The sequence below is a fragment of the Anabrus simplex genome, chromosome 10 (assembly GCF_040414725.1).
Source record: "Anabrus simplex isolate iqAnaSimp1 chromosome 10, ASM4041472v1, whole genome shotgun sequence".
NCBI lineage: Eukaryota > Metazoa > Arthropoda > Insecta > Orthoptera > Tettigoniidae > Anabrus > Anabrus simplex.
In genome coordinates, this window is record NC_090274.1 from 12,856,751 (window position 1) to 12,872,564 (window position 15,814).

The 15,814-nt window shown below is 42.6% G+C and overlaps 1 protein-coding gene across 1 annotated transcript in view; it reads left to right on the plus strand.

Moving 5' to 3' along the window:
• Nucleotides 1-15,814, plus strand: part of LOC136882176 (leucine-rich repeat-containing protein 15) — a 37,402-nt gene that overhangs the window by 18,026 nt on the left and 3,562 nt on the right. The window contains exon 2 of the mRNA XM_067154728.2: nt 5,077-5,255. Within this exon, the coding sequence (XP_067010829.2) occupies nt 5,088-5,255 (168 nt within the window). The 5' untranslated portion in view covers nt 5,077-5,087. The remainder of the gene's footprint in view (nt 1-5,076; nt 5,256-15,814) is intronic.

Genomic DNA, 15,814 nt, shown 5'->3' on the forward strand with positions numbered 1-15,814 from the left:
AGCGGTGGCAGCCCCGCACGCCACGTCAACCGCCATTCTTCAGCATGTGCAAGACACCCTGGCTGTTCCAATATCGACCAGAACAATTTCCCGTCGATCGGTTGAAGGAGGCCTGCACTCCCGGCGTCCGCTCAGAAGACTACCATTGACTCCACAGCATAGACGTGCACGCCTGGCATGGTGCCGGGCTAGAGCGACTTGGATGAGGGAATGGCGGAACGTCGTGTTCTCCGATGAGTCACGCTTCTGTTCTGTCAGTGATAGTCACCGCAGACGAGTGTGGCGTCGGCGTGGAGAAAGGTCAAATCCGGCAGTAAATGTGGAGCGCCCTACCGCTAGACAACGCGGCATCATGGTTTGGGGCGCTATTGCGTATGATTCCACGTCACCTCTAGTGCGTATGCAAGGCACGTTAAATGCCCACCGCTACGTGCAGCATGTGCTGCGGCCGGTGGCACTCCCGTACCTTCAGGGGCTGCCCAATGCTCTGTTTCAGCAGGATAATGCCCGCCCACACACTGCTCGCATCTCCCAACAGGCTCTACGAGGTGTACAGATGCTTCCGTGGCCAGCGTACTCTCCGGATCTCTCACCAATCGAACACGTGTGGGATCTCATTGGACGCCGTTTGCAAACTCTGCCCCAGCCTCGTAGGGACGACCAACTGTGGCAAATGGTTGACAGAGAATGGAGAACCATCCCTCAGGACACCATCCGCACTCTTATTGACTCTGTACCTCGACGTGTTTCTGCGTGCATCGCCGCTCGCTGTGGTCCTACATCCTACTGAGTCGATGCCGTGCGCATTGTGTAACCTGCATATCGGTTTGAAATAAACATCAATTATTGGTCCGTGCCGTCTCTGTTTTTCTCCCCTACTTTCATCCCTTTCGAACCACTCCTTCTTGGTGTTGCATTTGCTCTGTCAGTCAGTGTAATATTAAGAGGGGAATTCCCCTAGGCAGTATTATTGGACGTTTATGTTTTCTTATATATATATCAATGATATGTGTAAAGAAGTGGAATCAGATATAAGGCTTTTTACAAATGATGTTATTCTGTATAGAGTAATAAATAAGTTACAAGGTTGTGAACAACTGCAACATGACCTCGATGAAATGAAATGGTGTATGGCTTTTAGTGCTGGGAGTGTCCGAGGACATGTTCTGCTCGCCAAGAGCAGGTCTTTCGATTTGATGCCCGTAGGCGACCTGCGCGTCGTGATGAAGATGACACATACAGCCAGCCCCCGTGACAGCAAAATTAACCAATGATGGTTAAATTCCCGACCCTGCCGGGAATCGAACCCGGGACCCCTGTGACCAAAGGGCAGCAGGCTAACCATTTAGCCATGGAGCCAGACTTAATGTTGTGAGATGGACAGCAGGCAATGGTATGATGATAAACGGAGTTAAAAGTCAGATTACGAGTTTCACAAATAGGGAAAGTCCTCTCAGTCTTAGTTACTGCGTTAATGGTGAGAAAGTTCCTTATGGGGATCACTGTAAGTACCTAGGTGTTAATATAAGGAAAGATCTTCATTGGGGTAATCACGTAAATAGGATTGTAAATAAAGGGTACAGATCTCTGCACATGGTTATGAGGGTATTTAGGGGCTGTAGTGGTAGTGATTATCACCAGGATTACTTGATTCAAGAACAGGAAAACATCCAAAGAAAAGCAACTCGATTTGTTCTGGGCGATTTCCGACAAAAGAGTAGCGTTACAAAAATGTTGCAAAGTTTGGGCTGGGAAGACTTGGGAGAAAGGAGACGAAGTGGTCGAGGTGTTCCGAGCTGTCAGTGGAGAGATGGCGTGGAATGACATTAGTAGACGAATAAGTTTGCATATAAAATCCTCGACTCCATGGGGTATCGTGTGGTGGTGGTTGTGATTTATTGTTTAAAGAGAAAGAACAACCAAGGCAACCATCCTCTATTAACACTGATCAGAAGGAAGAAATGGAAGGGGTCCGACACTTCGAAAAAATGAACGTATCGGGCAAAGGAAGAAAAGGGTCACGAAGGGCGTGAAAATAGAAGATTCCCTAAGCCCCGAGTGCTCTAATACCGTCGGGGTCGGAAAAGAACAAGAGTTGACCAAGGAAGGTCGGATAGGATAGATGAAAGTGAGGAGCCTGGCACAAGTAACCGGAAGCAATGCTAGCGGGATATCGAACCCAGGCCTTTCGGAATCGAAGGCTACTACACCGACCATTCAACCAAGGAGTCGGATAATAATAATAATAATAATAATAATAAAAGAAGAAGCCGGGCTGGGTAGCTCAGACGCTAGATTGCTCGCGTTCTGAGCACATTAGTTGATAGACTCGTTTGATGCAGCTGTCCATCCCACCCTAGCCTGTACTAATATTTTCATTTCTACGTAACCACTGCCTTCTACGTCTACTATTATCTGCTTGTCATATTCACAGCTTGGTCTACCCCTACCGTTCTTACCGCCTACACTCCCCTCAAAAACCAACTGAACAAGTCCTGGGTGTCTTAAGATGTATCCTATCATTCTATCTCTTATTCTTCTTCTTCTGGTCAAATTTAGCAAATCGTTCTCATCTCAACAATTGGACTCATATCTTTTCATTCGTGATTCGATCTATCCGCCTCCCCTTCAGCATTCTTCTGTAACACCACATTTCAAAATCTCCTATTCTCTTTCATTCTGAGCTAGTCATCGTCCATGTTTCACTTCCGTACAATGCCACGTTCAAGACGAAAGTCTTCAAAACATCTTTCTAGTTCCCATATCAATATTCGAAGTGAGGAAATTTATTTTGTTGAGAAAAGCCTTCTTTGCTTGTGCTAGCCTGCATTTTATGTCCTCCTTATTTCTGCCATCGTTAGTTATTTTACTACCCAAGTAACAATACTCATCCACTTCCTTTAAAACTTCATTTCCTAATCTAATATTATCTACATCCCCTGACCTCGTTCGACTGTACTCTGTTCCTACCTTTCAGCAGTTTCTCTAAAATAACAATATCGTCGGCAAATTTTAGGGTTTTGATTTGCTCTCCGTGGATTTTGATTCCCTTTCCAAATTCCTCTTTTATTTCGTTCACCGCCTGTTCTATGCAAATATCGGAAAGGATATCGGTAAACTGCACCCTTGCCTCACTCCGTTGTAGATTGCTGCTTCTTTTTCATAGCCTTTTTCTTATCACTGCAGACTGATTTTTATACAGATAGATAATTCTCGTTTCACGGTTTTTCATCCCGGTCACCTTCAGAATCCGAAATAGCTTGGTCCTATCAGTATTATTGAATGCTTCTTCTGTAGCTCATTCCACGTTAAGAAAACAGTGTTGTTCTTATGGACCTACAAGGAGTGAACACACCCCCTCTGAGGCACACATAATTCTTCGTGATTGAGGGATATTATACTGTACTTCGTAATGTATAATGAAAGACAGATAAAAAGGAGGAGGCATTTTTGCTCGTGAATTATTAAAATAAGTATATAACATTTTCTTTCTCATAAATATATTCGTAGGGAGGAAGCGCAATGGCAGGAACAGCCATCGCTTCGTAGGGAGGAAGCGCAATGGCAGGAACAACCATCGCTTCGTAGGGAGGAAGCGCAATGGCAGGAACAGCCATCGCTTCGTAGGGAGGAAGCGCAATGGCAGGAACAGCCATCGCTTCGTAGGGAGGAAGCGCAATGGCAGGAACAGCCATCGCTTCGTTGCCGTCCCCTCATTTTCCTTCTTCTGTGTTGCTCTGGCACAAGCCTCGTGTAGTCCCTCACTCTATGAACCGCCGGCAGCTCACTGCTGTAGTGAAGTCATCTACAGTATTTATTTGTTGCGTGTGGGTTTTTAGACTTTAAATCAGTGCGTAATTGTCTTGTGTTGAGTGAGAGTTGGTTGTATATTGCATAGTATTTGTGTGTGTTCTATTATTTTCGCACTGTACAGAAGTTGTTACTGAACACTGGTGTTGTGCAGCTATACTTCATGGCATAACTTGTACTAATTAAAACAATTGCCGTGTGTTTTATTTGTGTTTGTTTTTGTTATTTAGCTGTTCTTTCTTAAACGCATTTTTAATGTTACCACTTTTTTAACGGCCACATATAATTTTTCTATTGTTTTTGTGAGCGATACGACTGCACAGTAGTTCACTGCTGCGTTTCAACATACGCTCGATGTGACCGCCGTCCATTGCTATGCAGCTTTCCACCCTACGTCGCATGGAATCACGCATTCGTTGAAACACCCGTGGCTGCATCACAGGCACTAAACTCTCGTAGTGTATCCATATCATTTATGAAGACCGCATATAACATGGTTTTTACAAGTCCCCAAAGCCAAAAACCTTAAGTGTTAAGGTCAGGCGAACGGGTAGGCCAAACTATTAGGTTCCTCGACCAATCCATCGCTCATGAAAACCCCCTTGTTAGGTGTCACCTAACGCTATGATCAAAATGGGCCATAATACAACACGCTAGTATTGTTTGGGTAGGAACGTACTTCCGTCTTTTGTTACGTAAGACCCACCGGAAATTATTGGAACATCATGATTATTGATGGTAGTGATAGCGGACCATAACTCCCAAGATATTGGGTTTACGACCAATGTTTACAGGGCCTTTCTTCCTTCGTTTTTTGCGTGCTGTCATCTTTGTAAGTATTCGAACATTTTTTTCAAGGACACCCTGTATATATGTCATGAAGTTCGTATTAGTTTCATTAATCCAGGACCGGATGACCATATTTATAACTCTTGTAGCTTAATGAACTATCCAGTGCTTGATGTTTTGTTACCATATAACTCCAGGTACACATCCCATATCTTTCATAGTAAAACGAAACGAAAAAAAGTCACTGCATGAGTCAAACGTGGATGATTGGCTTGGAGATGTGTCAAAATTATTTACAATAACCTCACCATAGTATGAAATAAAATATTGTACACAAGAGCCACTAAAGTGATAAGTTTACGTTACTTGTTTCCAAATTCTTCTCACTCGTAACGTAACACATCACTTTTCGTGGCTCTTTAATAAATAAGTGCCGTATTGCATTAAAAAGAGAGGGCCTTTCATTCTTCATTTCAGTGTCCACTGCCATGGCGATCATGCTCGGTCTGCTGCCACTGCTGCTAGGTTTGGCAGTTCCCTCTGCCAGCCAGTTCGAATGTCCCGCTGTCTGCCGCTGTGTGCTCGATTCTTCCCCCACCATCTTCAACTGCTCACATCGAGATCTTCGTGGATTTCCAGCTGCCATCGACCCACAAGTAAGAGACGTTTCAACTTCCATATTCCTGAACAGAATGAAATATTTATTGCCAACTAAATACTTGGAGAATACAATAGATCAAGTTCCATAATAATTTGACATTCGGTTTTTGATGATGAATTCTTCATTCTGAACATAGGTAGGTATAGGAGATTTGGAGCAATGAGACATTTTTTGGCAATCGTGTTTCTACTATAATTTCCTTAATTTTTAACATATGACAATGAAAGAAATGTCGTTTGAAGTAGGAAGGTCTAAATGTAAAAAGAGAACGAACGGAATTAAAATCGAACCATTGGATCTCAAATTACAAGGGATCAAATTTCACTTTTTTTTTCAAAAACAGTCCTTCGATAAATCTCAGTTATACACTAATGTTCATAAAAAACTGAACATCTTGAAAGACTAGAGATAGGAAGTTCATATTCACAGGACATGTTCATTAGTGTGTTCTGCAGAAACGATTAGCATTTTAGTCACCTAGGTTCAGCATGTGTTCTGTTGCCTTGTAGGCACTGGGTCCTTCATGGGCACTGATAACTTGTTCCATGCGTGATGTCATTGACGCGTATAAGGCGCGAATGGCGTCCTGGGGTATAGCCATCCATGCTGCATTCACCTGGTTCCACAGTTCATCTTTGGTGGTTGGCTTTGGGTCACAGCGCCGCACCCGTCGTTTCACCATATCCTACATATTTTCTATTGGTGACAAGTCCGGTGATCGGGTGAGTCAGGGCAACAGTAAGACATCCTGTGACATCAAGAAGGCACCTGTCCGTGCAGCAACATGTGGTCGCGCATTGCCATGCTGAAATATGGCGTCTGGGGTGTCGTGCAGAAAGCGTATGGCTACGGGTCGCAGGATGTCATTCACGTAGGTCAAACTGGTTACAATGCCCTAATAATAATAATTATTATTATTATTCTCGTATCAGAAACATACATGTTGTACACAGTTATAATTACTATATTACATTTGCCCAAAACTTGGCCACTTCCAAAGCATTTTTTGATGCTTGATATAGTTCATCTTCTGTGCAGGAGGCTGGACATAGACGACACTGGAGCATATGTTGGACTGTCTGGTCTTCTCCGCAGTCACATTGGATTTTTTCTTGATCTATATAGCCCCATCTTGCCAAATTAACTTTGGATCTGCCAACTCCAGATCTCAGTCTATTCAGGGACTTCCAGGTCATCCATTCTTCATTGTAGCCAGGAGGTAGAGTTTCAGAAAATCTTATCCAGCCAGGAGGAAGGTAGGATGTAGCCCTCCATAATTGCAACCTGGCTTTTTCAGTAGTGGTTCTAAGTTCCTTTGAAGTTCTGAGAAAACTCTTCCTTGACTTTAAACGTTGCAGATGCGGTGCATGCCCATATAGAGGGTGGGTCCTTTCCTGTTCCACTGTCTTTCTTTCCTTGTTCGCAGCTATTTCTCTTCGAACAGAAGGAGGTGCTATTCCTGCAAGGTGGTAGAGCCATTCAACTGGAGTGGATTTCAAACAACCTGTTATAATTCTGCAAGTTTCATTGAGAGCTATATCCACCTGTTTGGCATATGTTGAATTATACCAGACAGGACACGCATACTCTGCTGCAGAATAGCATAGTGCCATTGCAGAAGTTCGGATGGTTTCAGGTTGGCTACCCCACTGTGATCCGGCCAGTTTCCGTAAAAGATTGTTCCTGGTGGAGACTTTTGATTTGCAGTTCATGCAGTGCTTCTTGAAAGTAAGAGATCTATCAAGTGTCACTCCTAGATATTTTGGAGACTCGCAGTGTTCCAGTTCGACTCCTGACCATACTATCTTTAACTTGCGAGTGGCTTCCCTGTTTCTCAGATGAAAAGCACACACTTGTGTCTTTGAGGGGTTCGGTTTAAGCTGGTTTGTGCTGTAATATCTAGAAAGATCATTAAGGGCATCCGTGAGGGTGATCTCCACTGTTTCAAAATCTCTTCTCTGAGTGGCTAGGGCGAGGTCATCAGCATACAAGAAGCTACTGCAATTGGGGGCTATGGGTTGGTCGTTTGTGTATATATTGAACAGAATTGGAGCCAGCACACTTCCTTGCGGAAGACCGTTTTTCTGTAGTCTCCATCGACTACGCTGTTCTTGGAAATCAACAAAGAACCTGCGATTCTGCAAAAGAGTGGCGATGAGTCTTGTTAGGTTAAAGTCCTTGGTTAGATTGTAGACCTTCACTAATAGTAGCTGGTGGTTGACAGTGTCATACGCTGCTGATAAGTCAACAAATACCACTCCTGTCACCTTACGAGCCTCAAACCCATCTTCTATAAACTGTGTAAGGTTTAATAACTGTCCAGTACAGCTTTTACCAGGACGAAATCCAGATTGCTGAGGTATAAGTAATGGGTCAATTACAGGTAATAGGCGATTTAAGATCAATCTTTCCAGCAGTTTGTAAAGGTGACATAGTAGCGCAATTGGTCTAAAATTCTTTGGATCATTCCCTTCTTTACCAGGTTTCAGCAAGGCAATCACTCGGCTCTTCCGCCATATCTTTGGAATTTGGTTTCTGCTCAAACAGTTATTGAAGAGTTGGAGAATCCATTTCTTTGTCATTAAGCCAAAGTGTTTAATTTGCTCAGTTCGTATATCATCCAAGCCAGCTGATTTTCCATTTTTACTCTGTTTGATAGCCTTCTCTAATTCTTCCATGCTGAGTGATGATGTTAGGTCGTCGCTCTCTTCATGCTCTTCTCTTTGCAGTTTCGGTTTTTGTGATTTGTGGTTTGCCTTCCCGTTCAGCAGTAACTGATGTGCTATTTGGTTAGCAGTGATATTATGATGTGCGGTGGTCTTGGTTGGATCATTGCTTAGACGTCTCAGAAGTCTCCAAGCTTTATGACTGTCTCTTTTCAGGTCCAAGTTTTCAATAGTTTGTATCCACTGATCCCTTTTGGTCTCTCTAATAGAGGAAATAAGCTTGTTCCCTGCTTCCACAGTTACTTCATTGAAAGGATTTTCTTCAAATAAGTTTTTGTATTCTGCAAGTAGTGTGGCTTGATCTGAAGTAAGCCCGGGGATATAAGATGTTCGACAGCCACGGGGGATAGACATCCTTGAGCATCTCTTTACAGCTGTGGTGAAGGTGTCATAGTAACTGGGTACTGGTTCTATAGCAGATATTTCAGCGTCCAGTAATTCCGCAAATCTTGACCAGTCTGCCTTCTTAAAATTAAACCTCCTCCGAAAGGATACCATCTGAGGTCTTATAGCAGCAAATACTTGGCACATTATTGGTCTATGCTGTGTATTGGGTATTGGGGAACAGACAGATTTTACACATTGTTGGTTGATATTGCTGCTGCCAAATATGAGGTCAGGATTGTAAGCTCTTCTCCACCTGCCACTGTTAAAGGATCCAGGTAGTTTTGCATCATGGATTAAAGTCAGCTGGCTTATTTCTGCCCATTCTTGTACTGCTGTCCCATTCTCATCTTCATGGTCATAGCCCCAGAGAGGACTATGGCTGTTGAAATCACCGATCACAATTTGCACATGCTTGTTTCCGAAATTGGATGGTAGGTTTACAGTGAATTGAGCACCAGGTGGTTTATAAAGGGATGAAATGGTGCAATTAGCTGTTTCTACAGTAAGGATTTCAATGTTGTTTTCCTCTGTGAATGCTGTGGATGAAATCTGGAAATCTGGATGAACAAAAATAGCACTTCCATATTTATCATGAGGTCTTTCAATGGCGAGACGCATTCCATCTATTTTTGGCCTGCGAATATCACAACCTCTATGTGTCTCCTGTATGCACAGTATGTGGCACTGGTGCTTCCTGCATAGTTCTTGTAGCAGTTCTTCTTTGGCTGGTGTAATGCCTTCTATGTTAACAGAGATAATCGTTAACTGTGGCCCTGAAAAGGGCTCAGGTGTGGATGTTTCTGTTGTGAAAGGATCAGCCGTCAGGTTATTCATTCTCTGACGTTGCCCGGGGTACGCCCGATTGCTTTTATTATCTTGATCACAAATCATCGCAATCTTCGGGGAGGCTCCTTTCGTGTACCCCCCTAATAATAATAATAATAATCGTATGGCCTCAGCTACCGTTTGCAGACATTTCGATTTGACGCCATCTGGCTGTGTGCTCGTCAATTTCGACGTTCCGGTTTACTCTGTCTGCCATCTAGCGGACCTAGAGTAAACCGGATCTCTCTTGGGCGTCTATGGCTGAGATTTTTAATTAATTTTGTCGGGTAAATACCAAATGTATCACCAGAGATCTTTTACATGCCGACATCGTACGACATGGAGTGTCGATTGGACTTTTTTCCGCCCTTCAAAAATCCGACTATCTCTGCTGGGTTTGAACCCGCTATCTTGGGATCCGGAGGCCGACACTCTACCACGGATCCACAGAGGCAGCTTACAATGCCCTGGACACGCACCAACTGTGATTTGTGGTTGTACCCAATAGCACTCCACACCATAGGGCTTTGAGTTGGCTCTGTATGTCTTGTGCGAGTGCAATCAATGAGATACCTCTCTCCCTCTCTGCGGCGAACTAAATTGCGGCCATCATTTTAAAACAAACAGAACCTGGATTCGTCCGAAAACACTACCTGCTACCATTCCTGTCCCCAGTGACGTCGTTCCATATACCATTGCAGTCTAGCATGTTTATGCACATTAGTCAAAGGTAGGCGGAGATGTGGACGACGCGCCGGTAACCCAGACCGTAATAAACGGCGACGGACTGTCACTCCTGATAGTGTACGATGTGTTACACTGTTCCACTGTTGCGCCAGAGCCGAGGAGGACGCAGATCTGTCCTGCAATGCCATTCGGATGAGGTATCGAGCTTCTCGGTGGTGGGGCGGTCTGGGTGGTGCGACCAGACCCATCTCGTCGTGTTCTACGGCCTTCTGTGGACCATTCTGCACACACCCGTTGCACTGCCGACACACTTCGTCCCACACGAGCAGAAATTTCCGAATGGATGCATCACGTTCTCTCATGCCAATAATGCCGCCTCATTCAAACTCACTAATTTATGGTGCGGTTCTCCCATACGTCTGCGAGGCATCCTGCATGTCTGCTCAAGTCACACTGATCCATTACCTTCGGTCTATAGCGACAACGGGAGCCGCAGGCACATTTTAACAGTCGGTGGTGTTGCGCGAGATATCGATGTGGACCTTGAACCTGAGGGCCAACATGGGCCAGATGCTAATCATTTCTTCATAACATTCTAATGCACGTGTCCTGTGAATATGAACTTCTTATAGACTACCTAGTCTTTCAAGGTGTTCTGCATATATTATGGTTGAAAAGGGGGAAGGAACTATAAATCCAACGATATGCATACCATTTCTCTTGCTTAATTCCATCAAAAGTTGTTAAGATTCAAAATTGATTGAAATATATATATATATATGTCAGTGTATTTTTTTTAGATGTAAGTTTATTGTGAACCGTGGTGCAGTACAAACGTTTAAATATTTGTTAAATTACGATGAATTCTTCACTTAAACGTTTGCGGCGATGACGTAAAGTACACAGCCTCCCATATGTTTTAAGTATAGTTTGGATTTGTTCATCTGGTTATTAAAAGTACCTCACAATCAAAACCTTCCGCGCCCATTAGATTTAAATTTAAAAATGTATCTTTCTTATTTCATTCTTCAGCAACTTTTCAGAGATGTAGGTCCATTTCAAAAAATCATCTCTAATAATGTTTAATGTTGTGCATGTCATTTTATTTTCATTTATATTCTTCTTCTCCTCCTCCTGGTGGCGTGTCCTCGTTTCTCTCCTGTTTATGATCTGTGTGTAATCCGAATGATATGAATTCGTAGTTTGATTTCGAAAACTGAATCTCTGGAAAGTGGAATTAAACAACAATTCGGGTGAAGCTGAGTTTGACGATATTTTGGAAACTGTTGTATCACGAACACCAGAGACGGAGAGCTCGATTCCGATAAACCAACTTGTAAGATTTCGTGCCCATAGTCAGACAACAGGTCTATATGGACTGGTGTGAGTACTAGAAAATATCACAGCTTACAAGAGGAAAGCACTGTGCTAAAATTCAGCCCACCGTACCAACGCAAATATGGTTCAAGAATATGAAACTAACTCGCAGACACCTTTCATCTTTAATAAGAATACGTCTGGGCCATGGATGCTATCGGAGTCATCCACACAGAATCAAGGTCTTCGACAACCCTCACTGTCCAAAAGACCCTGGGGAAACAGCCGACTTGAACCACATCATACTGTCCTGTAAGAAGTACTCCCAACAACAGAACCATTATTTGTACTCTTCTTTGGTGAAGTTAAATACCCCACTGCCAACTTCATTTGCCATTCTGTTATCAAACCTTACTCCACAATTATGCACTGTAATTTGCCAATATTTATCAGACTGTAATCTTAATTTATAAGATATGGCTTTTTCTTTTCAACCACGAAATGTATGTACCATAAATGTATGCTCACTTTGTAAATGCTGGCCGCATGGTCTTCCGCGGCCTCACGCCATTTCAATAAAAATAATAAAAACTTGTAAGATACATAACGGAGATGGCTACATTCTGACGTTGGACGCCATGTTGAAAAATTAAAACAACCATATTGGCTCCGTGCTAGCGATGGTGTTTATTGCGTGGCTTTGTGTACGCGTGTACGCTTCTGGCGCCTGTGTTTTCATTGTCGTTGACGATTCGGTGTAATTTTGTTCATATATTTCGTTACCACTTAGTTTACTATTTGTTTATAATCCCTCGTGACACGTAGTAAATGGGCAGTGTTGTGTATGGTGGTGTTGCAAACAGCCAAGCTCATGGGGAGCAGGAAAATGATGTTGGTGAAATTATGCTTGTGGAAGTGTGAAAGGATAGTAAATAAACTCCATTGTCATAAGGCAGCAGGAATAGATGAAATTAGACCTGAAATGGTGAAGTATAGTGGGAAGGCAGGGATGAAATGGCTTCATAGACTAGTCAAATTAGCGTGGAGTGTTGGTAAGGTACCTTCAGATTGGACAAAAGCAGTAATTGCACCTATCTACAAGCAAGGAAGCAGGAAGGATTGCAACAACTATCGAGGTATCTCATTGATTAGTATTCAGTGGCATCTTGGAAGGAAGGGTGCGATCAGTCGTTGAGAGGAAGTTGGATGAAAACCAGTGTGGTTTCAGACTACAGAGAGGCTGTCAGGATCAGATTTTCAGTATGCGCCAGGTAATTAAAAAATGCTACGAGAGGAATAGGCAGTTGTGTTTATGTTTCGTAGATCTAGAGAAAGCATATGACAGGGTACCGAGGGAAAAGATGTTCGCCATACAGGGAGACTATGGAATTAAAGGTAGATTATTAAAATCAATCAAAGGCATTTATGTTGACAATTGGGCTTCAGTGAGAATTGATGGTAGAATGAGTTCTTGGTTCAGGGTACTTACAGGAGTTAGACAAGGCTGTAATCTTTCACCTTTGCTGTTCGTAGTTTACATGTATCATCTGCTGAAAGGTATAAAATGGCAGGGAGGGATTCAGTTAGGTGGAAATGTAGTAAGCAGTCTGGCCTATGCTGACGACTTGGTCTTAATGGCAGACTGTGCCGAAAGCCTGCAGTCTAATATCTTGGAACTTGAAAATAGGTGCAATGAGTATGGTATGAAAATTAGCCTCTCGAAGACTAAATTGATGTCAGTAGGTAATAAATTCAACAGAATTGAATGTCAGATTGGTGATACAAAGCTAGAACAGGTCGATAATTTCAAGTATTTAGGTTGTGTGTTCTCCCAGGATGGTAATATAGTAAGTGAGATTGAATCAAGGTGTAGTAAAGCTAATGCAGTGAGCTCGCAATTGCGATCAGCAGTATTCTGTAAGAAGGAAGTCAGCTCGCAGACGAAACTATCTTTACACCGGTCTGTTTTCAGACCAACTTTGCTTTATGGGAGCGAAAGCTGGGTGGACTCAGGATATCTTATTCATAAGTTAGAAGTAACAGACATGAAAGTAGCAAGAATGATTGCTGGTACAAACAGGTGGGAACAATGGCAGGAGGGTACTCGGAATGAGGAGATAAAGGCTAATTTAGGAATGAACTCGATGGATGAAGCTGTACGCATAAACCGGCTTCGGTGGTGGGGTCATGTGAGGCGAATGGAGGAGGATAGGTTACCTAGGAGAATAATGGACTCTGTTATGGAGGGTAAGAGAAGTAGAGGGAGACCAAGACGACGATGGTTAGACTCGGTTTCTAACGATTTAAAGATAAGAGGTATAGAACTAAATGAGGCCACAACACTAGTTGCAAATCGAGGATTGTGGCGAGGTTTAGTAAATTCTCAGAGGCTTGCAGACTGAACGCTGAAAGGCACAACAGTCTATAATGATAATGTATGTATGTGTATGGTGTATTGTTACGTCTACCTTTATATATTTTGTAAGATTTTTAGTGAGTAATTTTATTTAACTTAATTGGAGTAAGTTTTTTTATTTGCATTTCTTATTAATATTGGTACTCATATTTTATTATCTTCATTATTAATTTCCGGGCTGAGTGGCTCAGACGGTTGAAGCGCTGGTCTTCTAACCCCAACTTGGCAAGTTCGATCCTGGCTCAGTCCGGTGGTATTTGAAGGTGTTCAAGTCCGTCAGCCTCGTGTCGGTAGATTTACTGGCTGTAAAATAACTCCTAAATGACAAAATTCCGGCACCTCGGCGTCTCCGAAAACCATCAAAAACGTAGTTCGTGGGACGTAAAAACAATAACATTATTTTATTCATTATTGATTCGTTAGCATCGTACTTTTCGTTTTTACGGTATTCTAGTTTAAACTACCGGGATTAGTGTCCGTTTTTGCAGCTGGAAGCTTGAGCGCGAGTTTGAACTATGTCCGATGACAAGCCTCGAACTCCGCCTGTTTCTAACGGTCCTGCTGCAAAGAAGGAAACGAAGAAGGGTTGACTCTTCGTGACCAGGCACAAGAAGAACTTGCTATTGCTCTGCGTGAGTACTTTGAGAGTGAAAAGGCTAATGGTTGTCCAATTTTACCGGTTGATATTTGCCGCGGTGTATATTAGTAGGACTACTGTTATAAACATTTGCAAGGAGAAATAAATTATAAAGAGGAACAGTTTGTACCTGGAACTGCAGTGGGATAGAATAATGAAGTACGTTAGTCCATACTTTTTTTTATTTTTTTTTCCCCCCTCAGGGTGTTCTCCGTGCATACCATTTCTTATAATTGTGTGTTGAATATTGGCATAGCAAGTGTGGTGTTATTATGTTTGTTACGGAGTTATCCGTGGTAGTTAGAGGTGAAAGAAGGTGCGGGCGGGAATAGGTCTCAACTACAAAATTAAAGTTAATTTAAAACTTTAACAAAGGTTATATTTTCAAAACTTAACAAGTCAACAACAAGCCAAAATTAGATACAAAGAAATCCCAAGATTTAGGGGGTTATTACAAGATCCGGGCTTCGAGCCCCAAAAATAATTTCTGAGTTCTCAGCTCACAATAACAAGATACCAAAGGGCAGAACACCCTTAATTACATGGAGCATTAGCTCCCAATTTTACATCTCAAGCCTCTCTAAGGCACTTTTACCACAACACTATAAAGAGCTGTCTCGCTCTCGATTTTACAAGCCTATCAAAGGCTACAACAAACTTCATTTCTATCTACCCTTAAGGCACACAAGGAAACAGGGGTAATTAATACCCAACCTACGGGGCCTTCGCATGAAGAAAACAAACAGGTTAAGAAAAATTGCCCATAATATACAAAATGAATGGAGGCGATAACTTGCACTCCTACACCAAGTTTTTGTCTAAAAACCTATATGGCGCTAGGCCGATGATACAGGGGCTAATCCCAATCTATGGAGGTGACTAGTCGGCAAATAAGTTTAAGACTTTAAGAAGGAAGAGAAAAACGGTTACGAAAACATAGTCACCTCAAATTCAAAATGAAGGGGAGTTCGAGAGGGTGAAGCACTCTCTATCCCCGCTTTACAGATTTGTAATTTGTAGATAGACAAAAAAGAATTTACATTTTAAAAGGGCAGGTTACCCTCCCCGAGAGTTAAACTGCTGAGCTAGCAAGAAATGAAGATGTTAACAGGCCATTACCTTGTAGATGAACTGCTGCTTGGAGAAACAGGCGCTTCCCGCCCCCTGCTACATATCCACACACTAAGAAAGATGTTACAGAAGTGACACCGAGACAAGAAAATCAGCAGTTTTTATACCCTCGTGGAACATTCGAGACCTTTCAAGAATGAGTAGACACACCCCCTCAATTTTATTGGGTCGCTAAAAGTTACACATCAACATCGAGAAGGAAAGACACTATTGGTCAGAAATTAATTACAAAAATTAGTTATTGGTTAAATTCAAAACAGGCGGAAAGAAGGGCAACTGTTGCCAACCCCCAAACCACAAAACAAATTTAGTGAAAACAAAACTTATGAATGCTAAATTTCTTCAAGAAAGTTCATTCCTTCACATCAGAGTGCGTTATCAAAGTTTTGGTGGAGACATCCGTTAGAGAATGTCCAAACTTCTTGATA